Below are 26,200 nucleotides of genomic sequence, written 5' to 3'. Positions count from 1 at the left end.
TTTGGCAGACAGTCCCTTTTTAGACCCCATAATCTATTATAAATAGAGACCATTCTAAAAGCATATCTCCTTGTACAATATACACACAGTTACTTCTGGCTTTGGCATGCCAACAAACAGGATGATGGATCCTCTGTGTCTCAGCAACTGTTAAAGATGTGATACTGCCAGTTAACCCACCTGCTTGTGGCTCCCCCTAGCACTAGCAATGCTCCCAACACCTGAAGGGTAAGGACTTAACACATGTGTGTCATGGTCCTCAGCTCTGCTGCACCAGCTAACAGATGCCTGTGCCAACCAACATCACTTTAAGAGTGATGAGTGGAAAGTGTGCACCATCTACCCACCCAGAGCACGGCCAATTGTGCTCTCTCAGACTCCGGCCACTGATGGCAAAGCACCTCCAGGGCATTAAACCCTCACAGATTAAGACGCTGCATAACCGTCACGTAAAACCCAAACTTTTTACACCTCGAGCCACAATGCAAACACCATCAAAACATGCTCTAGAAGATAAAAATAATTAAATCCCTGAGTTTCAGTCTCGCTCCAGAAGAGTTCTGTCACCGTGACCCAGGTGCTGTGTTAATGCTGCTTGCTTATCTCTGGTACCACTGGCTGTTTTCACGCATGCACAGACTGAGAAATCTGGCTAAAGTGTATACATGCACTGAGAAATCCAATACTGCCCTAAAATCCATCTCTCTTTATCAGATTTCTTAACTGGATTTCTAGTCCTTACTCCAGTCTAAGAAATCTGAGTATGCTGTTTATGTGACCACTTTAATAATCAGATTACTGCAGAAATCCGACTATGATTAGATTAGTAAAAGCATGTAAATGCACTCACTGATTTCAGTTTAGAACTTAATATAGACATTATACTGTATATGCTGCATGGTCCATCATTTAGGGTGACAAGCAGGCTGATAAAATGTCATCTTGCTGACTGTTTTCTTTTTGCATGAGCAGTGCTCTTCACTGCTGTAGCTGGACCTAGAGCACAGGGCTTGTAACTGCGTGAGGCATTTCTCCGCCGGCGGTGGCGTTTGCGCTAAGAATTCCAACCTTGTCATCCTCACATTAGCTGAAATAGCTCACATTGTGTGACTACAGCGCCTTTGCCACAGCTTCTCACCCAGAGAGGGTAAAGCTTTTAAACAAGCCACACAAGCCGAATTCTAACGCCATTTCATGCAGCTATGCTTTACTGTGTACAAATGTTTCTTCTGGAATTCTATTCAGCTGCCTCTAGAGCTAGAAAGACATTTCTCAGCCCATCACGCGCCATTATCTGACAGGTAAAAGAAAGAAGAAAAAAACAAAGATAAACAAAAGCCAAAGCAGCTTCAGTAGGTGTAGCCTGATGTTATGGACTGCTGCTTATGAATATGAAAGGTGTAACCTCACCTTCAACTGTCTGTTTTAGCTTTATAGCAAAGCAAGGGACTGGCACTTTGTTGTTCTAAAAGCATAGGCTACACTTTTAACATGTGCTTGGGGCTGATATTTGGGTTCCTACAGGGACGCGGGAAGGCGTTTTAAGTTGAGGGGTGCAGAGATTATAAGTAGCATATACAATGCATTCGGAAAGTCCTCAGACCCTTTCACTTGCCCCTTCAGATGTTGTTACGTTGAGGCCTTGTGCTTAAAAGTTGCCTCTCGTCATTCTGCACTCATGGACATAAGTAAGTATGGACATAACTATGAAGATCCTTTGGTGTGACAACTGAAACTTAGCTGTGGGGGCCTTCCATTTATCTTGATCACCTTTGAGATGTTTCTACACCTTGACTGGAGTCCACATGTTGTCAATTCAGTTAATTGAACATTATTTGCAAAAACACTCACCTGTCTAGATAAGCTTCCACAATTGGCAAAACATATCAGAGCAAAACCAGGCCATGAGGAGGAAAGCACTGCCTGTAGAGCTCAGAGACAGGATAGTATGGAGGCACAGATCTAGAGAAGGCTACAAAACATTTAGCTGCACTGAAAGTTCCCAAGAGCACAGTGGCGTCCATAATTCTTAAATGGAGGAACCAGTAATTGGGGAAGAATTATGACCAGGGATGGTATTGGCCAGGTGAGGCCAAAAAGTTCAATCTTGGTTTCATCAGACCAGAGACTCTCTCACAGTCTGAGAGTCCTTTAGGTGTCTTCATGTGGAGACATCTAAAGGAGAGGCTTCTGTCTGGCCACTCTGTCATTAAGCCCAGATTGGTGGAGTGCTGAAGTGATGGGGTGACCATTGGGTTCTTGGTTCTTTCTTATCAAGGCCCTTCTTCCCCAATTACTGGTTCCAAGGTGTAGAAACATCTCAAAGGTGATCAAGATAAATGTAAGGAGTGGATTAGGAACAGCTCTGTGAATTTCCTTGAGTGCCCAGCCAGAGCCCAGACCTGAACTCAATCTAACATCTCTGAAGAGACCTAAAAATGGCTGTCCACCGACCGTCCCCATCCAACCCGACAGAGCTAGAGAGCATCTGAGAAGACAGAGCTGAGAAGAATGGCAGAAAATGTGCAAACCTTGTAGCATCGTACCCAAGAAGGCTGGAAGCTGTAATAGTTGACAAAGGTGCTTCAACTAAGTAGAGATAAAGGGTAAAGGGTCTGAACACTTATGTCAATTTATTTCAATAAATTTTTAAAAATCTGTTTTCATGTACTGAGTGCAGATTGATGGGGGAAAAAACATGACTTCCTTTTTATAATTTTAGCACAAGGTCGCAACATAAAGTGTGAAAAAAGTGAAAGGGTCTGAAGGTTTTTCGAATGCACTGTATGTGACATACACAGTGGGGCGAGAGTAAATGCATAAACACTTACTAATACTCAAGGCCAACATTACTAAGATTACGTGAGACCTGGGTCAATGACATGACATGCAGATGACGTATTCAACATTACCTCTTTATGCCTATATATTTTAGTGCATTTAATTCAAATTCATTTGTCTCCCAAAACCTAAAAATGCCAGGTGGTGTGATAGTCCAGCCACATATTCAGATGAAGTAAGCTATTAAAAGTGTCATTAAGTTGTGTATAAAATCCCAAATAAAATAGTTTCAATTGCACATTTCAATGATTCCCTGTCCCAACATGAGACTTTTACTCTGACATGCTTTTAAGAACAGCTTCCAAGTGGCTGTCACGATGCAGTACCAAGGTTTGTAGCCCTTTCACAAATATTGAACAAATTGTTAGTGTCAATATTCAATTCATGGTCAGGTGGGTTCGACTTGTGTGACATGATGCATTTGCTGCAATGATGACATGATGCAAATCACTAAAATCAGAACAAATATCAAGAATATTCCAACAGAAAGTGGTGGTGGTTCTCCATCACTGTGTTCATTAAAACATCTCCAAAGTTCTCCTCATGGAGTCTAGTATTATTTGGTTCTCCTCCAACACCTGGTTTGGTAAATCAGAGCTTAATGATGGTAAATCAGGTGAGCTGCTGCTGCTGATGGAGTTGAACACATCCACGCTGTGCTGGCTGGACTGGGGGGCGTCCAGGAGAAACCTGAAGGAACCGAGCTCTGTTCTTTAGACTAGCTCACAAGATCTCAACTACTTTCTTCAGAATGAGAAGCTCTTGTTCCTTTTTACTGGATTTACTGGATTTTACTGGACTAGCATTATAGCATTGTAGCATTATAAACAGATTATTAACAGACAAGCTCTCACTCTCTCACTCTTCATGAAGGGAGGCCAAAAATCAGAGTCTGCGCCCCTCACACATTCGATTCTGTCTTTAAGTGTGGACTGATGAAAAATTGAAGACTAGAACCAATAAGGCCAGACTCGGTGCTGAAATCAGGTTACAGATCATGTAGTGTAACCTCGGCTTAAGCTAAAACTCTCTTATTGCTAAGCTAAATGTGGACTCACTGAGCAATTTATTAAAAGACAAACTAACACTGGGTAGAGAGTCTCTTCATTCTGCATGGCACTGGATTCCGGAAACGTTCAACACTGCTAATCTCCTGTTCTACCACATCCAAAATGTGCTCTACTGGATTCAGATCTGGCCTCTAAAGAACCCTGGACTTATGTTCATTGTCATGTTCATAAACCAGTTTGTGACATGGTGCATGATGAAGTGGGTGTTAGAAGATGTGTAAACTGTGGTCATGAAGGGATGCACGTAATGAGCAATGGTACTCAGCTGTGGCCATATGCTGCTGCATTCAAGCAATGAATGATTGGTGTTAACAGGCCCAAAGTGTGCCAAGAAAACATTCCCCATACTATTACACCGCCACCTCCACCAGCCCGGACTTTTTTATTCCTTAGAATTAAGCAGCCTGTCATTCATAAAGCAATCCAGGCTGAGTAGGAACAACAGGAATGGACAGATGACATTACTGTAGGCTGAAATGGCATCTATATGTAAATGCCATCACAAAACCAATGGACTACAGTTTAATGTCCTTAGACTGACTGAATGGACTGGAGGATGAGAGCTTTAACAAAGTTCATACTAAATCAAACTCAGCAGCTGCAAGTTCACTGAAGTTGTTCGCAGGGACCTTCTCTACTTCCCACGGCCTGTATCGCCATTAGAAAAGGCTGATCTTCTGATCCCAGTCAGAAAACACAAGCCAGATCAGAACTCCCACTCTGACACGGCCTTATGAACACTGGCCCTCAGCCCCTGCCGTTACTGTTCAAGCGCTTCATGCATGTTTTGCGTTTGATTCCGTATTCATTACAGGCCAATTTGGTGGGGATGATCGATGGCAGGCTTTGCCAGGAATGACACAGAATCCGCTTTCATGCTGGCTCTCTAATCCCCTCCATGACACACTATACATAGGGTTATGGCTAATTCGCTTCCGGGCCCATGCTAACAACACAGGGGAGATCAGGCTAAATATTGCGGCCAACACACACACGACTGTGGCCTCCCCCTGGCCTCCATTAAATCAGATCAAGGCGGATGTGGAAATCTGCGTAATTTGGTCAACTGCTCTCTGGGTAACAAGAATCGACCTGAAGAGCGAAACAAAGTTACACCGAGTCAGACAATATTGAGGGCCTTGGAGGATCGAAAGCTTTATGAGAAAATGGCTAAAGTACACACAGCAAAACTGTGTGGACACTGAACCTGAGCTCTGCACTCCAATGCTTTGGACTTCTCAAAGCGAAGGCCTAATTGAGGGTTTAACAAATGCCCTGATGCAGGATGATGGAATGCATATTTCGTAATATAATAATAGTATTTCATAGACAAGCACACAAGGTAGAGCTGGTATTTATAGGATGTTTGATTGGGGGAAGAGGCTTCAGGCATGTTCCTCCTCCCAAAAATGTAGTTATTTCATAACTCCAGTTCCTCTAGTTGCATTAGGAAGTTTAGCATACTCCTGAAATTCATGAAAATTACAGGTTTCTCCAATTATTACTAGGGTTACTAGAATTACTAGGGTTCTCCAATTCCCATCCTAGAGGGTCTGGCATCAAGCAGAGTTTGGAGATTTCCCTCCTCAAACACACCTACTAAACCTGGCAAATGTCAGGTGAATTCAATCAGCTGTGTTTGAGCAGGAGAACAACCAAGCTGTGCTAGACATCGGCTCTCCCAGAGTGGAATTAACGAGCCCTGCCCTAGACGCATTACACAACAACAGCTACCAAAGAAGCTGCTACAACGGATGGCAGAAGAGCCCTTTCAGTTTTAGAAAAATCCCTGAGGGGTGGTGCAACAGGTCGGGAACAGTCTTTGAAGTGGAGGTACAGATGGGTCAAAGGCCATTACATGTGGAAAATTACACAGAGAACAGAAAAGAAAGACAGACGACTCTAGTAAGCTCCAGCGGTACAGATCAGCTGCAGTTGGCTAGAATGGACCGAAAGATCTTGGTCTTACAGATGGATGGAACAAATGAACCTGCTCTTCGATGATGGAAGATGCGTAGAAAAAGGAAAAATAGGCCATGAACTGAAGCAAATTGCTTCATTTGTAAAAGGGAGCTCCAGAAGCGTTGTGCTGCGCTGTAGCAATGAAACATGACAGCTGGCCAGCATGTCCCAGGGGACTGGCAAAAGAAGGCAAAACATACAAAAAAAAAAACAAAAAAAAAACAAACAATAATATTAATAATAATTATAATCATAATAATACTGACTGTAGTAATTACTGACTAAGGTTTTACCATAGAAACTCCAGATTACATTAGATCAGATGCAGGTAAATCCAGTAAAAAGACACTAGAATTTCTAATTATAAGTGTATAAGTGTAATAATGTTATAAGTTATAAGATCTTTAAAAAGTATTTAATAAAACCTATAAAGGCAGGCCTAGTGTTTCAAATAGCATTATAGTTTAAAAAGAAGACAATTTATTGCTCCAATTTTAAAATCAATTTTACTATTAATAATTTTACTTTTAAATAAAAAAAAAACTTAATAAATAGTATATGAATAAATGTAAATACTGTGATTTTTGACAATACCACTCAATTCTACTGTATATATTATTTAACATAACCACTGGTGGGCCGAAAGTGATATTACAAAGTTCTATTACTAAAGAACAACCCAACAGTTTGTACACCGGTCCCTGTAGTTATTGAAATATACCCCTTGTGTTTAAGGGGTTAAAATAAAATTTCCTCTCCTCCACAGTTCTCTTTTAGCTTTCCTTCCCAACACACCGAGCATCGCCTTTAAAGCATCGTCATCACAGATGTCCGATTACATGGCCCCATCACCCAGGCCTACTACAGAGCTGATGGAAATGCCACATGATTCACATAATTGTTGCTGACATTTCAGTTATTCGCAAGATGAAAACCTGGCAACTGAAAGCTTATGTGACTGCTGGTGCTAGACAAATGCTGAAAAGTCATCCTAACACCTCCAAATGCTTTGGGTGGCTTTCAGTCAGTTGATGCTGCTATGTCATTAGACATAGCATCTCGCTCGGAGGAGGCAGCGCTAACTGCTGATTCCGCCCTGCTACCTAACAGATGCCCATGTTGGCTAGCATCATTTAAAGTAAGCGGGGGCGAGGGAAGTCAATCCTACCTGCTCAGAGAAAGCGAGGCTGTCTTTGACTCCAAACCATTCCAAGATCATCAGTTCAAACAGCTGTGCCTAAGTAGAAGTTATAGGGAGGTGTAGCCACTTTCCCAAAGTCTGGAAGAAGACCCAGACTGTCACCCTCAGCTGACAACCCAGGAACCACCAAGGCACAGGCCTGCCATGAACTAAAAGCTGCTGGAATATCGCTGTTGACTGAGAGGCTCCAAAATTGCTGACCACACAGACAAAGGAAAAGCCCTCTGGAGTAAAGTTTTACGGTCAGACGAGACAAACATTGTCATTAGAGGTATGTTTGTAGGAGTAAAGGTGAGGCAAAGTTGCAACTGTTAAGCATGGTGGTGGCAGCATCATGCTCTGGGGTTCTGCTTGGCTGCCAGTGGAACTGGTTCACTGTACAAAGTGGAAGGAGGTCTACCTCAGAATTCTTCAACCTAACTACAAACCAACAACCAGCTAGACTGTAAACTTCCAACCACAACTGCATGAAACATGACAGAAGGTAGCAGCGGGGGGGAGCTCAATTAAAAAAAACAACAACAACAATGAAACATACCTTCACCTTATGAAAGGCAAAACAACAGACAGTATCAGTGATGTAGACACTAAGCAGACAGATGGTATCTGCTACCAGTTAATGGATATTTTGTGAGTCATTATGCTTGCCAGTGCGTTATGTTTCCATGCTCTTACAAGAGACAAAACACCACCAAGAACTAGAACTTGCTCAATGGTAGATTTCCTTGCAAATTTTCTTCATTTCATTGCTGTCCAATAAAAAAACATCTCCAAAATGGGAATTTTACAGGAGAAAGCAAAACTTTGATTGGAAGTTTATTGCAAGTAATTTAGAACATTTCTATTGGTTTATTTATCCAGAAGTATTTACACAGCATACAGAGCAGCTACAGGGTTTAAACCATGGAGAAAACTAAAAACGGATAAAAAAAATGGAGAGTAAAGCCTTATTCACACTGGGCATAAGAACAAATGTCTTCTTAAAACCTACTTTCTCACTTTTCATGAAGATTCTGACATTTACCAGTGTTTTCTTTCTTAGGATCTATACTTTTCTTAATGGGATCCAGCATTATAAGAGCAGAGCTGTGAACAATTCTGCAGTTTAAAAACACATCATCAACCTGACGTCGACTTTTCTCAAGAACAAATGTATAAAAATTCTTAGCAACATACTGGAGAACAAGGGCCTGGAGAACGCAACAGCTGCAAAAAGCAGGGTGCATCAGCGAACTAAATTTGTAGCCACTGTGTAACCTTTCAGAATAAGATGTTCTGAGAGCCCTGACTTATTTATTATTATTATTTTTTCATCTTAAAATGGGCAAAATTAGCAGCCCGCTTGAATATAATCTGAGAAATACGTCAGAAAAAAAGTAGTATAAAACATCTCAAGAGGCGCACATGGTCATTTCCTGCCCTTCTGAAAGACCGCAATCTTCATAAAAGCACCCACAGAGACCCTTTTAGCCATTTTGCCTGTACACTGTAACTATGTAAAGTGCCTCTATTTTCAAATTAAAGCGAACAAAAGAGTTACATAAGCATTTAAATCGGAATGACCTTGTTATTCAGCGAATTTAATCACAGTCATCTCATTTTTTCCTCCTTTGCGATTACTGATTAATCACGTTTAACGCAGCGGGTCTTAGTTTCGGAGGCCTGTATAATGTGCTGCTTCTATTTTTAGATATGAACATTAAACTGACCTATTTCTTTCCATTCCAGACGGCAACAATAATGCAAAATTACAACATTTTTCCGTCCTTGAAGTAAACAGACATCTGCAATATCACGTTCTTTAAAATATCTTATTGGACTTGCGCTCGCTTGACTGAACAAACAAGCCCTGGAAGCATTTGCATTGGTCTTTTTTTTTTTCTTTCCTTTTCCCAGACGTTTCGTCTTTCCAGTATGGGTCCAAAATGCACATAATAATACAAAATGATCAATTATAAGGACATTCCATCTGCATTTCTTTGACGCCAGCACTTGGCGATGTTTTTTTTTCTTTTCTTCCCGTCATATGTAAAAGCATAGGGTATAAGCAGGGCCCTGAAAGCTCTGTACTTTCGACAATCCCAGCTCTCTTTTTTTTTATTGAACGCTCTCTAATAGCTGAACCCAGACGGGCGGTCTGCAGCATTTAATGGCCTTACTCACCATGCAATTTCCCAATAACGATGGCTTTGATGGTGTTGAAATCCACGTCTGACGTCAGGTTGAAGTCTTCTCTTGCGTGCTGGTCAATCTGGGAGATGCAAAAAAACAACAATAAACAAAAGAAGCTGGTAAACATGGAGGAGTCACATGGAAGATGACTGCCATTTAATCTGCTCTTCAAAGTCATTAAAACTCGCCATCTATAGCGATGCGCCTCTCTGCCAGGGGGATTGGGAGGAAAGTGTTGAGGTTGGGGGAAAAAAAAAGAAAGTAAAATAAGTGAGAAGTGCTCGACTCTGGAAAGACTTCCAAGCCTAGCTTACATATTTGAAATGCGATTATCAGGAAGGCTTAGACTAATTGGTGGGGGTTATCTGCTGAGCACCACTCTGGCACAGACTTGTTTCAGCGCTACAGAGCAGATTGCCTATTGACTGGAGCATTATAGTGACTAAAGGAAGTCCGACTCCCAGCCTCGCCTGCTAAATGCTGAAGGATCCACTCTGGAGGCTGAAGGAAGGAACAGTTAAATAAACATTTGCTTCCACCATTTGCAAGTACAGCGCATCAGTGCAGCGTTACAGTAAAGCCACGATGAATGCTGGCCTAGCTTTTTCACCCAGCTTAGTTTACAGCTATACATGATCCATCAACAGATTCCTGCCATTATAAAGTAAATAGAATTCAATTACTAAGCTGGCTATTTGAATGGTAACTGGTGATCTTGAATACGGGACAATGCAATTCCATATTTATGCTTTAAAATGAATTTTAACTGAAGACAGGGATCCCTAATCTGATCTATAATCATTCGGTTTAGCTGCATGAGAACACCCAAAACACAGTCTTATGCAAAGGTTTGGATACCCACTGTCAAATGACATATTTTGTTTATTTTCTGAGTGAAAAATAAGTTAAGAATATAATATAATAATAATAATTAATTCATATTTTTACCTCATTTTCAGCCCAATTTGGAAGGCCAATTACTCAATCCCCATACACTTGAACTCCCCCTATCACTAGCAAAGCCCCCAACACTAGGAGACTGAAGACTAGCCTTTTGCGTTTTGTAGTCTTCTCCAAAACATGGAAGCCAGTCTGCGCCTCTTTTTAAACTGCCAGAGATGCAGCATCGCCAGGTAGTCAGCGCGCTCGGTGGAAAGTGCAGCTCCCCAGCTCCGATACAACAGCTAAGAGGTGGTTGTGCTGACCAAAATCATACTAGAAGTGAGCATGGAGCGAGGAGTGAACTGAGAGAGCAATGCCAATTGTGCTCTCTCTGACTCCGGCTGCTGATGGCAAGCAGCATGACCCAACAGCATTCAAACCAGCATTCCTCAGATCACAGTGGCAGCGTGTTAATCTACTAAGTCTAATTTATTTTCTGAATTAAACATGTTGAAGGGAAAAACATAACCTATTTAATATGCCGTTACACTGTACTTATCCTGGCATACTTTTAATAAAGATCCATGAACCTTAAACACTGTTATTCCTCCTGCAAAAACAGGCCTGTTCCAAAACCCCCACAACTGTTACATTACAGACTGAATTCGTTATATATTTATGCTCCTAAATTTTACTTTACTATTTGCTTTTAAAGGCTGTGCATGGTTTGTTAGCATTAGTGAAATCTTTTTTATTCTTTTGGCTGTTCTATATTACTCTAAGCTACAATTTATTCAGAAATATTAGCCTGACTGTGATAGAAAACAACAATAAACATTGCTTACTGATCCAAACTGCACACTGCAGACTCTGAATGAGCTTCCATACCCATTAGATAGAGACAAAAAACACAGCACATCCAACAAGAACAAAAACCTGCCTATAGGAAACAACACACAGCCCCAATAGGCTTTACTATGTGTGCTGTGAACATGCATGCACTGTGACCCTTCTATCAACTGACTGAAACCTGTAAAAATCTTCATTATACCTGTGAAATGACTACTAGAGGGGCTGTGTAAAAGGCAATGTACTATGTAGTAGAGCTCTTCTACCTGACTGACGCCTGACAGGGTTTTTTAAAAAGTACAACATCAGGCTTGGGTTCATTTTTTAAGAGGTAGTTTTTTTTTATTATTATTATTGTGTATTGCGTAGTTATTTATTTTCTTTCTTTCTCTGTCTGCTCTGTTAGGCAGAACATTCAAGGTGACACCTTCTTTGCAACATAATGACCAAACATGGCCTTGACTGAACCTGTTTGTTTAGACAAGCTGACAGCCTTGTGGCTCAATGCGTCCAGCTGAAAAAAAAGTGTGCTTCTCTCTAAAAAAAAAAACCTTCAAGTTTCCAAAAGGTTCAAAACTGCCCTTCGCTACAAGTCAAAAGCATGGCCTTGACATTTTAATGAAGAGTGTGTGTGTGTGTGTGATGTGTCTGTCTTACCTGAACGCTGAGGCTCTCGGAGAGTCTCCTGATGGACACTTGGTGCAGTTGCCCGTTGGCCAGGTTCCTCTCGTTCGATCGGAACACCTCAGCGTCTCTGTTGTTCTGCAGTTTGTACTTGACATCCAGTTGCCCTTTTAAAAAAGCACAGATCATCCCTGTTTCACATCAAAGAAGAGGACATTGGAGCGCTCTCAGCGGCAAAGTCACGGTGACCGTGCCGCAGTTCGGATGTTTACAGCCGGGATGGCAACATCAATATGCAATAACGCTAACTATCATTTTTGTGACTACAAAGCTGACTTTTAAGAGGATTAATACTTAATCCCCTATCAATAACACATACTGCAACAAATTCATTTTCATAATTTTAGGGAGGGACTTAGCGGCCCGGGCGCCTTGCATTGATTCGGCGACTCGAGAAAGTGTACTGTATGGAGAATTCAATGGCTGAAAGGAAAACATCCCGAAGCGCAGAGCTCCATGTTTCTTTGGCGATAATGCTGTCTCAATATTAGTCAAGACTCAGTTCAACCTAGAAAAAACACACACAGGCCTTAAGTGCAGTCAATTGAATAATCCATCAGCATCCGCGGGATTTATCAGTCTGTTTGAGAGGAAAGGAAGATCTGAGAGGCTTTGGAGAGGGTTGCTTAAAATGAGATTCCCATAAAATTGCCTAAAGCAGACTCGCACGCTCGCGCCTGTTGAGTGGGTCAACCCTCCAGAGGGCCAACGTCACCGGGCACATCTGTAACGCGGGTAGGAGTTGTCAGCTGTCAGGACGAAACTCTGGGGATCCTCAGACTGTCAAATGAACCTCCAGAAACTTTTCCCTAATTGGACTAACAGGTATTATTGCCATGCGCTGTAGATCGCTCCGTCACCATGGTAACCCTAATTCATTGAGCTGTCTATATTGACTGGGTTCAGTGCAATGAGGTTGTGCTGACTTGCGTGGCTGGAGGTGCTGCTGCTAGTTAAAGAGAAAGAGAGAGTTTTCCACACATCATCTAAAGCCCTGGATGCTTAATGATCTCACGCAGATGATCAAGCTAACTAACCCAAAAGGTCACTGCCTTAATGATGACTCTCTGCTTTAATGGTGACTCAAAAGCGACGTCCCCGGCACTAAATATCACTAGCATATGATTAACGGATCCAGGCTAACAGCCGGAAGCGCATCACCTTGGAGGCTGGGGGGTGGGGGGCTTTTCTCCGCCGCTCCCCTTTCACGGGCCTCGACAAAGCACAAAGTAATTTACTCGGCCAGAATTGAGTAGCGCGCGTCGGTTGACGAGCCCCGCGCCTTAAGAGACTCGGAGCCTTCGCGCTAATCCAAATGAATGTGCCTAAGCTGCATTGAGTGAAATGAGGGGGGAGATTAGAGTGGTTTCAGACCGTTCCTGTTCAGGAGGACGGCGAGGTACTCTCTGTAGTAGGAGCTGACGTAGAGGAGCAGTGCGGGAGCCTGGCTGGTGCGGAAGCTGAGCGAGATGTTCTCCCCTTTCAGCGTCAGGTCCGAGTAGATGGAGGACGACTGTGCGCTGGCGTTCCTGTGCAGCTCGTACGGCTCCTTGAAGGTGTAGGTGACCGAGGTGCCGGGTCTGAAATACGCAGAGACCTCTGTGGGGGGGAGGAGATGGTTTTAGTTATAAAGACATTCCCAAACCTTAAAGCTGGAGCACCACGTCCCACACACCTCTAAAACAGCTGGTCAAAATAAGCTTTCTAGCTGAGAGGACCTAGAGATGCCACCCCAGTAAAACGATTGGGAAGCACTGGTGTAAGGGATGCTAACCTGGCTAAGAATGCTAACATAAGAATAAATCAACAAAGAAGATCTATAATAACTAGCCTCTCTGTAGCTTTAGTCAATTAAAAAATGCTAATGTGCCAAAAAATAATGAAAAGGAAAAAAAGGCTAGCATGCTAACTAGTCTCACAGTGGCCTTCTCCTTTAAAAATAAAAAACTAACATTGCTAAAAAATCCATTACAAATAATTGAATTGAATAAATACATTTGTTAGCATGCTAATGACACTAACAGTGGTTTTAGTTTGTTTAATGGATGCTAAAAAAAAAGCATGCTTTTAGCATGCTAAGTAGTCTGTCAGTGGCATTTTCTATTCTAAATAAAATACTAACATTTTACTAACAAAATTTGTAAAAAGGAAACGTATATATTAGCATGCTAACTATGCTAACAGTGGTTTTAGTTTGTTTAATGGATGCACAAAAAATAGATAGATTAGCATGCTAGCATACTAGTCTGTCAGTGGCTTTTGTTTTTTTAGATTTGTGCTCAAACTACTATAATATTGATAAAACCTTTTTTAAAAAGTAGTAGTAACAAATAGATTTGTTAGCATGCTAACTACCCTCACGGTGGCTTTTTCCATTATTGGTATGTGCTCAAAAATGCTAGCTAATATGGTTCTCAGTGGTTTTCGCTCATTCAAGGGAATGGTAAAAATGGTAAAAATGCTTACATGCCTAATAATGGAAATAACAGAGCACTGGCTAGCATGCTAACTAGTCTTCCAATGGCTTTTCTCGTTGTATGTGTGCTTAAAATGGCAACAACAAAAACAAATGGGCATTTGTTAGCATGCTAACTAGTCGCGCTGTGACTTTTTTTTCATTCTAGCGATGCACCCAATAATGCTAACATGGCTAAAGATGAACACCAACAAATGGGTATTTATTATCATGCTTTAGTTAATTAAAGCACTAAAGAAATGCTAACAGGTTAGCATGCTATGATATAGATTAGGGATGTGCTCAAAAATGCTAACCTACATGTAGACATTTGTTAGTTAGCATGCTATGTAGTCTCTCATTGGCTTTCCTTGTCATTCTTGGGATGCACTTAAAATGCTAATATGGCTAAAAATGAATGAATACATGGGCAGATATCATGGATATCATGCTAACTAGTCTGGCAAAGGCATTTGCTTATTCAAGAGACCCAGAAGAAGCGGTCATGGCTCTGAATAAATGAAGACTCGTTCGGTAGCCTTCAGTCTTTCCTACCGATTTTAGCATTTTCTGATGAGATGCGCTTTTTAAACAGGCCCCCGGTGTACACAGGGTAGTGACACCACTCGGAAGGTGCACTCTAGGTGATGGCAGTTAACAGAACACTGATTGTGCCGTGACTGTGCAACATGTTAGCGCTAAGGGTGTTAAGCATCAGGTCCCGGAGGTCCAAAGCCCCTGCAGAGTTTCCCATCTTTTAACACAGTGAACTCGACTCCTGGCAACTTTGCTAATGATCTGCTGCGCTAAATCAGGTTTGTGAAATAAGGTAGAATGCTAAACCTCTGCACTGCTGTTGCCCTCCAGGACTGCAGTCTGACACCCCCCGGGTAAAAGTGTTAAGAGCAATGTAAGGAACACCTGTGCTTGCGCTCACCTTTGTGGCAGAAGGTCCCTGAGTACGGCGAGGTGCCGCAGTCGCAGGCAAAGCCGTTATACTTCTCCACACAGCGGCCCTGGTTCTGGCACAGTCCCCCGTAGCTGCTGCAGTGGCCCGGGCAGCCCGGCCTGACCTCGGGGGTGATCTTGGCCCTTTCCTCCAGATCCAGAGTCTTCCCATTCAGCTTCAGCGAACGGATGCACCCCAGGAAGCCCTTCTGCCTCGAGGCGGTTCCTCCTGAAACAGCCGGCAGAAAAGACATGTGCCTTTTTCCCTTTTTATCCACCCCCACCGTCTTTAGTGCCCTCCTTTATTTCCCAGCTGACAACATGACGGGTGCCGCCACGGAGTGACTCCGTCGCCGCCCGCCCTCCGTTCTCCGAGAGCACAGGGCTGTCAACCTTTTTTTTTGAGAGGTTGGCAAAAGCCATTTCAAATGACAAGATGATGAAAACAAAGTTGTGGGTGGAAAACGATGCAGAAGGCGCAGCCGGCTTTTGTCGAGCCGCCCGTCTACTGTCTTCCCTCATTCTACCAGGAGCTCCTCACAAAGTTCAGGCCTGGCAGACGAGGATTGTTTCCTGGAATCTGGGCGAGCCTATTCGAAACAAATGATCAGCAAGCTCTTTTCTTTTGTAGAGCCGTGACAAAGCTTCTGTCATTCTCCTAGCATCCCATTCAGCACCTTGCTGTCCTTTGTGTGGTAATTGCTGTGAGGAAAACACTGCCTTCTGAATGCTGTGGTTGCAACACTGCGGATGGTGGTCTTTTCAAGGTGCGAAGCAATGGGTAGGAAACTGAAGCAACTTAAGTGAATCCGGGCTACCGCTGTAGCATGCTTTTCCATGTTAATGCGATGAGCAGAACAGCAACGAGAAAAGCTGACGTGGAAGGAAACTAGCAGTCGTCCTGCTCACATCGTTAATCGTGTAGTAAATGGTTCCTAAACTAAGAGAAACTTAATCAAGTCCGATAGCGCTCAATCACAACTGCGGGCGAAACGGGGGACTTCCTTCTCAGGGACAATCTATATTCATTATGTTTGTCTTCAGCAGACGGACGAGCTCTTAAGTCTGTTGTCTCACTAAAGCTGATTTAAACTGGTGGAGAGCGGTACACACGTCTTTAATATTTGCCAGTAGATTAGGTGTCATCATCTAGGCTTGTTGTCCTAGGCTTCGATTTTTCTCATGGACTGTCCTAGAGAGCGTAATCTGTTAAGGGAATTTCACCATTTTTTCTGCATAAATTCGAATTTCTGCATAATTCAATTGCTGAGATCAGCTAGAGTGGTCCTCTGAACACTCTGTTTAAAAGATTCTTACAGACAATTTCTTTACAATGGAGGTAAATAGAACAAGATGTCCAGATTTTTTACTACCTCTTAAAGCTACATACATTAGTTACGGAGATGCAGCCTGATGGCCTTTGGCCTAAAACCCAACTAATTCATGGTGGAAAGATAAATACAAGGTGTTATAAGGAAAAAAAATAGTCCCCCAAAACTTCAACCACCTTTCTCTCAAAACTCCTTTTGGGGCCCCACATTTATTTCATATAAGGTCAGTCTAAAAGCACTGTCCATCATTAAAAGTGAACAGGCCAGAGGAATCACTGTTGTAGTTTACATTTTGCAGTTTTTTTAAAACTGGCCCTGCCCTCGTGTTTTATAGCAGCACTTCGGAAAACCTGTCCATCCACACAGGAACATCTAAACGACTCTAAACCGCTCATGTGAGCATGCCAGCCCAGCAGTAGCAGTGTATCGGCATTAGGTGTGTGCCGGTATCAGTCCGATACTGGCCAAAATCACTGGATCAGACATCGGGAAAATTGCTCCCGTAGGTCACTGTCTTCACAGAGCCGCCACACAGACGTATTAGCTGCCGCTACTGTTGAGCTCAGAGGGTAGATTACGCTTTATTAATGCTGAAATATGGATTAAAACTCATAACTAACTCGCCTGTGTCCCCAGGCTCCCCCGCCAGTTTATTAGGCACACATTTATTTGTTCTCCCCTCCAAAAATTCAAGGACGTGATAGCTAGCATTTGAGCTTGTGATTAATAATAACTGAAGACTGTTATTATTAATGTGAATATATACATTAAATATGATGCTTAACATATGTCCATATGTCCTCCAGTCTTAGTGTATCTTCGATTTTGTGTGGATAGAGTTGACGCTCTCTCCCTCCCTGACCGTGTCTGCCTGCACGTGGAGCACAGAGTCCTTGTTTACTCAGAGAAACACAAAGAGGAGGGGTGAGTCCCTCTCACTCAGCTCAGAGCTACACACACAGTCAGCACAGTCTTGGGCTCCAAAAGTGCTCAAGCACAACAGTTTACCTCTTTACTCACTAAATATCAGCACACCCCAAACGTACAGGTCTGCTGAAGAGCAGAGGGCTTAACCATGGTTCAGCTTGATCTGGTGCGAGACCATCTCTTTTGGCCGGACCAAATTCAAACAAGGTACTTAGTGTACCGAGTACAACATCTAGTTGGACGGTGGTCAGCTATGAGCTGTGAGCTTACATGTGGAAGGGAGGTTCCTGTTTGGTACTGTATGAATACACACTACATCCATTTAATCAGAAGCTCCTACCTTGTGGCGCGACAGTCATACACTCAGGTGTAGCTCATCCAATTTGTGTTAGCTGGTCTTTTTGTACAAGGTAGGTGTTTCTTCCTGTAGAACCTTGATGCAGGCTTCCTGCATCAGATTCAGTACAATACTGACGTTGGCCTACAAAGCCTTCGTACTTGATGGCAAAGGTCAAAAGCCGATCTGTATGAAGAGAAGCCCTTTGACCTTAAAGAACGGCTCGGCTCGACTCGCCATCCCTTAAAAGATCCTCTGAAGACAAGCATCATCCAGACTTTTTTCTGTCCTGGTACCCAAGTGGTGGAACGAACTTCACCTGGGTGGAGTTGCTCACTGTCTTCAAATGCAGGCTGAAGACCCTCCTTTTCTAGGAGTACTTTGGTGAAGTGTAGTGTAGAGTACTGGTGTCTCCATACTGATTTCTGTGTATAGTAGCATCTAAGCTTAGTGATATATTTTGGATCCCAGTCTATACAAGCTAGCTAAGGGTATTTTCTGAGTAAACAGTGACGCACTTTTTGCACTTACGTTACTCCGGATAAGAGCGTCTGCTAAATGCCTTAAATGTAATGTTTCTAATAAAGTGGCAAAAAAGCCAAGATATCAGCAAAAGAACATTAGGTTTTGACTGTTATCTGGGCATCTAACCTTCAGCTGCTGTTTCCTACCGAGTGTGTAAGAAGATATTTACGAAACTGTCGCTTGTTCTGTCAAAGAAATGCTATTTGACAGCATGCATACAAAGCAGCTTGTGTCAGTATTTATGACAAGGACAAATTAAAGAATAATAAATTGTACAGAATATATCACACAAATGCAATTTGCGTTGCGTTGGCATGAAAAAAATGAATCTGACAATATGAATGACACAATACAACATTAGTATTCTGTAAAATCACATTTGCTGTGTTCGTTCTGGACTGAAATTAACTGCCAATTCAACACTGCCAGCTTTACTGTGTACCGACACGTCTGTTGGGTTTGTTTTCTCCTGTATTAACATCCTCATGCTTCTTACTTTTTTTATGTGAGGTTTTTATTTTGGATAAGCAACAGCACAGCTCCAGTGATAGACCAATGAGAGACCAATGATAGCACAGAGAGGACCCAGAGAGGACAGCAGCACCTTATGGTAAGACTGGAATAATTACAGAATTGTATATAAGTGTAGAATCCTGGGTCATGCTGCCATCAGCAGCCGGAGCCAGAGCCCATTGGCCTGGCTCCCTCCGGGTGGGTAGATGGCTCTCTCTTTCTCCCCACATCAATTAAGTGTGATGCTGTCAGATTCCCTACTCTGTGCGAGAGCATTACATCAAATGTTTGAAAACCTTCCATCCATACCTACAAACAGCTGGCTGTTGAGCTGCAGGTGGATGTGACCGTCGGCAGGGGCCTTCTGAACCGCTCCAGGAAAGTGGTCCACGTGAAGCGAGGCTTCTTTCACATTGCGCTCAGCCTTCACACGGTGCCAGCGTTCGTCGTTCAGGGGCTCTGGCGTCTCCACCCGCACCTCGAAGGGCCCGTTCCCCACATCAAACGAGAAGATCACTTCGGTCGGTGCTGGAAAACAAGAAGAAGCCTTTATTGGACTTGGTGGCGTGAGTAAAGCCTAGTTTTGTGTTAATCAGGGCTGTCTTTCTGACTAAGACTTGACTAAAATTCCACTCCATTTACCAATAGGGGTGTAAAGAAATGTTGATGTATTGAAGTATCGTGATACTGTGTTTAGTAATACTGCATTGATTCTCAAAACAGAGTATCAGTGTTTAACAAACAGTTTAGATGTGAAGATTGGTGGCAGAGAGTAGTTCATTTTGTGTTGTAATCCCTGACCACTAGACAGCAGTGTTGTCTTCAGATCCCACTGTTGTAAATGCAGTCAACTTTTTGTAATCAGTTTTCCGAAAATTTTAATAAAAAAAAAAAATACATATATCATAATATATGGTATTGCTTACAATATACAATATATGGCAGTATATTGAATCGTAACCACTGTATCGTGATATATATATATATATATATAGGTTCTTGGCAATACATATAAGCAAAACACACATCTCTGATACAAATAAAAGCACAGAGAGGACAGCACTACTATTCAGTAACACTATCCATAATTACAGAAATATATATGTGTAGGTCAAGCTGCCGGCCATCAGCAGCCGGAGCCCGAGAGAGCACAAATGGCCTTGCTCTTCCTGAGTGGGTAGATGGCTCACTCTCTCTCTCCTCACATCACTTCAGTGTAATGCTGGCCGGCACAGGCGTCTGCTAGCCGATGCATCAGAACTTGGTCCCTGGCGCTTTTTTTTTCTGGGCGCATTGGTTCCCTGGTGGTGGTTCATGGGCATTAGATTGAAAAGAGGCGGTGGTTAGTTGTGCATGTGTCGGAGGAGGCAGGTGTCAGCACTCACCCTCCCAGTGTCAGAAGCATTACATGTGATATCGTACTATATTGTCTTGCTTACAGTGTCACAGCATATCAGCAATATATTGAACCATAACCCCTGTATTGTGATATGTATTGTATTGCCAGGTTCTTGCTAAATAGCCTTAATTCCAATATATGGGCACTTACCAGCTACATATTCCAGGCCTCCATTTACAACACTGACGACTTTAACTGTAATTCACTTGTAAGACTAAACAATTAGGTGCTATTGCCTTAGAAAGGAGAGCCCTATTATACATGAATTAGAACATGTGAATAACCACGCTGCAAAGCGTTCCAGCAAATACGTCTGTAAGGGAGGGTTTATTTTGAATTTTTTAGTAGGGGTGGGAAAGGGATTTATTATGCTGGCGTAATAAGGCATTAATATCAAAGTAATGTGGAATCCATTTTATTTATTTAATTATTTTATTTCCCGAGAGACGGAAACCAGCGCAGCGACTTGACAAAATAACGTAGGGGAGGGTCCAATTTAGCGGCAGCTCCGTAAACAGAGAGCTGGTGGTCTTTAATCTCGGCATGTTTTTTAATCTGCCTCTAGATGACAACACCCTGACGCTGGAGCTTTACAGTAGGAGATGAAAGAAGCTCAACGCTTTTCTTTCTAGCCAGCAGGCTGTGCATCTTCTCAGACGGAATTAAATCCAGCTGAGAGCTCACAGCGACACTCCTCTGGCTTTACACCAGTATTAATAATCTACTCCAGATCCCCGAGATCTGCAATTGCATGTCAACACGGTCCAACTCCAGAAACGCATCATGTCCATCCATACTGGTTGTTCCTCTATGCTCTGCACAAGTCAACCTATGGAAGCTCGTAGATATAATTTAGGATGTAGGCCTACTGTAGTCCTCAACATTGTGGGGCAGTGGTGGCTCAGCGGTTAGAGCGCCGGGCTATCGATAACAGGGTTGTGGGTTCGATTCCCAGGCTTGGCAAACTGCCACTGTCCCTGACCTTGAGCAAGGCCCTTTACCCTCTTTGCTCCCCGGGCGCTGGAGTTGGCTGCCCACCGCTCTGGGTGTGTGTATTCATTGCCCCTAGTTCACTAGTGTGTGTGTTCATTACCACAGATGGGTTAAATGCGGAGGACACATTTCGCTGTACAGTGACAAGTATACGTGCACCTTTAATATTCTCACTCCTTCGCTGCGTACCCTTCATTGGCTTTCTGTAGCTGCCCACATTAGGTTTCAAACCCCGGTGCTGGCCTGTACCTGAGTCCTTTAAACTTCAAGTACAGCTCGGCTTGACCTGCCATCCTTCTTGACATATGGAGGATGGATTTCTAGACTTTCAATTCTCAATCTCAAAGTCTAGTGGATTTTACTCATTGGCAAAACTTTCCAGTTGATAATTTCAAACCTTTCTGACTCAACTTGAGACACTGAGACCGTTAAACCTTCATCCGTTGTTTGCAACCTTGGTACACTGTTTGACTCATCGATTTCTTTTCAACCACACATTTCTCCACCTCTGTAATACTGCTCATCTTCGGCCCAAGCTCACCATGAAAGCTGCAGAAACTCTGGTACATGCTTTCATTACATCTCCAATTCTCAAGGTAGAGCTCTCCATTCTTAATAAATCTGCCTGGGGCTCCAAGGGGCTCAGCGGTGTAATGCCCTGCCACTATGGCCATCAGCTGATGGAGTCTGAGAGAGCACAAGTGCCCATCACTTTTAAAAAGATGTTGGCCAGCACAGGCTACTGCTAGCTGGTGTGGTGGAGCTGGGGACCCGGCACTTTCCTAAAAGTATGCTGAATGGTGATGTTGAATCGGTGGTAGTAAAAATACGGCTGTTACTGGCTTTGCACTGTTGAATCGTTACCCTTCTAGTGTTGGGAGCATTGCTAGTGCTAAGGGGAGCTATGAACAGGTGGGTTAATTTGCAGTACCAAATTGGAAGAAAAAGGGAAATATTGAAAATATTGATATCTTGCTGGTGCTCAGTAAAGCCCATCAACAGTGAGCAATTCCTGACCACAGAGCCATTTAAGATTGCATATTTCTGGAGGGTGGACTCAATTTCAACCGAGCAGTAACACAGACATGCCAGCAACACCTGATACACTCAACCTGTGCCCGATTTACCATGTCAGTGCCGTGCTGAGAATGGGCCATCACCCAAACAATAGATGGTCCACAGTGCTACTGTGGTCAGAATCTGTCCAATAACGAATGGCGTAGAGGATCGACGTAATTGCTAAATGTAATTGTACACCTACATAGTGGTCCAATAAGGCAGGAGACCTGTCAGCGTAAGTGCAAGCAGGCCGGCGAGTGCATATTTGAAGCTCTCAGAGTCCACACTAGATGCACATATTCAATAATTTATAATCTTCCTTCAACACTCATCTCTGAAACATCCGTCGCGTTCATCCCGCGCAAACGCAGAAGAAGACCGTCCCTGGCTCAAGCTCAGTCTGCTGCCCCATCTGTAAGATGCGCTCACATTTTAACGAAGAGAAGGGCTACCTTCTGTCATCCTGCAGCTCTCTGAAGGCAAGAACAGCTCGGAGAAAATGCTGATCATGTGTTATGACCTCTTTATTATTCACAGCACGCAGCGAGCCTAACCGGGGCTGGCACTTCGGGCCCAATATGGCACTGCAGCGACTCCAGCAGAAGAGGAAATATACCCGTATAGAAATTTGGGAAAACATAGGTGTGTGTGTGTGTGTGTGTGTGTGTGTGTGTGTACATGTGCATGCTTACTCTGTCAGCAGTGATAAATAAGCTTGAATGGTTACACTGAGATATTACTGTGATCCAAATTTATATATCTCATATTTTCCATGATGGTAAGATGATCAGCGTGTAGTTAACTAAGAAAACGGGAGGCACACTGTTAACCCTTTAAAGACCATTGTATCCTATTTGATACATAGTTCAGCTTTTGAGACCAGCAGCGTGATAAATAATTATGAAATAATATAGAAATAAAAAAAAAATCATTTATGATACATCAAATAAACAAGAAATAATTACACAAACAATAAAATTAATTTAAAATAAATTAAAAAAATATAAATTGCTTTTTTTGTTTATTAAGTTCCAGATATTTCCCAAAATAAGATGTCCTATATGCAAAAAGGTCAGAAGGTTAAATAAACACTCCTGTTTATTTGATGAGTCAGGCTTTAAAGAAACTATAGCACTGGTCTTCTTCTGGACATGCAGATCTTCTGGAGAGCAGATCTGTGAGCAGATTTTGTAGTGTGGTGTGTATATAGTAGTACCCAGAACTAAACATAGCACACCTTAACAAGAGGAACGGTGGTGTTATTAAAAACATGTGGCACATAAAAGAGAAAAATATATAATTTGCATAATATTACCATCTATTTGTTATCAGTATCACTTACTGAATAAAAGCTGCAGCATTTTTACATTCAAACATTCCCTTCATGTGGATGCTCCACTGACTGTGATAAAGGGAACAGCGCCTCTATCGTTGTTACTCCTCTACTGTACAACGCTCGCCAGAATTGTGTAACCCGAGTCATATTAGTGTAATATCCTGGAAAATCACTCTACCACCTCAGTTCACTTGCTTCTTTCACGTCCAGTGACAATTCTGTATCTCTTAGCTTGTCCAGAAATGCTCATAGCACAATCTGTATTTACGACAGTGCTGTCAAAGTGAATTACACTCCCCAACTGTAGGGGGAGCCAAGGAGTAGAATTGCAAAATGCTGCTTCCAATATAATAAAAAATACTATGCAGCTATTCCAGCTTATGTGGTCAGGATCTGCCACGCTACAGCCCAGCTGGAGCAGAGAGAGTTAGGGGCTTTGCTTAAGGGCCCTACAGTGGACTCGAAATGGAATTTGACCTCTGCCTTTTTTAACCTAACCATGCAGTGAACACACACACACATACACACACTAGTGATCAAACATACACAGTGAAAGTGAGCACACATGCCCCGAGCAGTGGGCAGCCATTGATGCGGCATCCAGGGAGCAGGAAGGGTAAAGGGCTTTGCTCACAGGCCCACAACCCTGCCATCAATAGCCCAGTGCTCGAACCGCTGAGCCACCACTGCCCAATTTAGCTTATCTTCAAAGTAAACAATCTCAAAGAGCATAGTTTGCCCATAGTTCTGCTAATTTAGCTTGGTTCAAGAACCAGTATCACCCATTAGGCCACGTTCACAAAGACATGCTTGTATCCATTATATGAACATTACAGTAGTTACGATAAAAGAACCTCCGCATAGTGCAAAGTTTCTAAAACTATAAAAGTAATAAATATTATATAAAACAAACAACTGCCAGATTTATATTATGTCAAAAATGGATACACACATTTTTCTGCATGACAGTGATGATATATTGCTAATAGCTTAATTAATTGTCGTGGTTCTACAAAAAAAGGGCTGTAAAATAACAGAGCTTAGTGATTCCTCCATTAAACAAGTACATAATGAGATTACGAACAGCTGATTTGGTGAAATCCTTTCTTGTGATATGTCTTTACAATTACATAAACACCAGCAATTGCAAAATTCTACATATTTTGAGGGTAAACTTTCAGTACCAAAAATACCCACCATAATCAGTATCAGTAATTAACTGGTGAAGACTCACTGTGATGTCAGTCCTTTTACATTTTTACATTTTTTATATGTAACAAACTACATAACAGGAAAATATTGTATTAACAGACTTAGAGCGTCCTTTAAGTTGCATCACAAGAAGCTGAGCAACTGAGAAAGAGCCCAACAGCACTTTGTATGAAGTTGCCTTGCGCAAAAGTAGGGCGCTGGCAAAAAAAAAAAAAAGAAAAAAAAAAGAGAGTGTGTGTTTGTGTTTGTTTGTGCGCCTGATGTTTGCCTGCACTCCTCCATATGTTTGTTCTCCTTATTCGCCAGCACTATTTACAAAATGCATGTGGCTCTGGTACGGAAAGGAGAAATAATCTCAAGAAGCTGCCACCTGAATATACGGCCCGCCGCCTCTCGAGGGAAATTGCAGCGTCGCCGCTGTGGCTACGTTCAAGCATGTGCTGGAGGTTCTCGTCTGTTTTGATATGAGGAGACCCACTTGAGTGTAAATAATCATCTACACTTCTTTTGTTGTTCTATCTTAAGCCTCTTGGCACCTCCCTCCCCCCAAGGCGCGCGACCCGTCCCGATGAAAATCCAAGGCCGCCAGGAGTTCTGTAGCGTTAGCCTGCGCAGGAAAAGAACTATTAAATTCTTCGCACATAACAGGTTCACGTGATGGATGAGCGCGGAGCAGGAGGGGACTTAAACGGGGCTCGGACGCTTGTTCTCTTATAATGGCAAATCCTTTAGCTGAGAGAGCTCAATTAACCTCTCATTATGTTCCGACTGAGGCAGCAGTCTGGGGAGAGGGGCTGTGTAAGACGCTAACCCTGAAAAAGGTCCGCTTTCGAAAGGTGAAAGCCGGCGGCGCAGCGCACCCACGATAAAATTACCATTAGCGCTTCACTGTTCTTCAGATGCTCCGACGTTGAATGCCGTTCGAATACATCGGCGTGTACAGTGATCATCAGAAGTGTCAAGAGCATATCTTGGATATCTTGGTACTCTTTATATTGATGTTGCTACATGTATAACAATATACACTATATGCCCAATGCTGAATGCACTCATTAGAAGGGGTGTCCACAAACACTCTGACCCTCCAGTCATCATGTGAAAGTAGCTCCGATCCCACCCCTTGGCAGGTACCACTGTAACCAAATAATCAATGTTATTCACCTGGCTGTGGTTTTAATATTATAGCTGATTGGTGTACATCTTAAAAAGGGGACTCGGGGACACTGTTCTGTAAACACCATTCGAATACGTCCAAACATATGTCCAAAGCTGAATTGTGGGGTGTCCACAAACATTTGGACATATAGTGCATGTTTGACGGAATGCTCTGGACTTTCCATGCTTGCTAACCTACTGTATGCGAGCAGTAGAACACGCGAGGGCGAGGGCGAGGGCGATCATCACCAGCAACATCATGGCTGTGATGATCTACTGTGACCAAATTATGGTATCGTCGGTCCCTCGGGCAAGCAGAACGCTTCCGGCCATTAAGCACAAAGGTTTA

At 42.8% G+C, this 26,200-nt stretch overlaps 1 protein-coding gene across 2 annotated transcripts in view; it reads right to left on the bottom strand.

Moving 5' to 3' along the window:
* cntnap3 (contactin associated protein family member 3) overlaps positions 1–26,200 on the bottom strand; it is a 180,410-nt gene that overhangs the window by 7,945 nt on the left and 146,265 nt on the right. For both annotated transcript variants that reach the window (XM_072658063.1, XM_072658064.1), the window contains 5 exons: positions 19,007–19,225; positions 15,054–15,293; positions 13,036–13,260; positions 11,635–11,768; positions 9,238–9,325 (listed from right to left, as the gene is read on the bottom strand). In XM_072658063.1, the coding sequence (XP_072514164.1) occupies positions 9,238–9,325; positions 11,635–11,768; positions 13,036–13,260; positions 15,054–15,293; positions 19,007–19,225 (906 nt within the window). The remainder of the gene's footprint in view (positions 1–9,237; positions 9,326–11,634; positions 11,769–13,035; positions 13,261–15,053; positions 15,294–19,006; positions 19,226–26,200) is intronic.

The sequence above is a fragment of the Salminus brasiliensis genome, chromosome 16 (genome assembly GCF_030463535.1).
Source record: "Salminus brasiliensis chromosome 16, fSalBra1.hap2, whole genome shotgun sequence".
NCBI lineage: Eukaryota > Metazoa > Chordata > Actinopteri > Characiformes > Bryconidae > Salminus > Salminus brasiliensis.
Note: the sequence above shows the minus strand (reverse complement) of the source record. Positions and strands in the feature narration are given on the sequence as shown.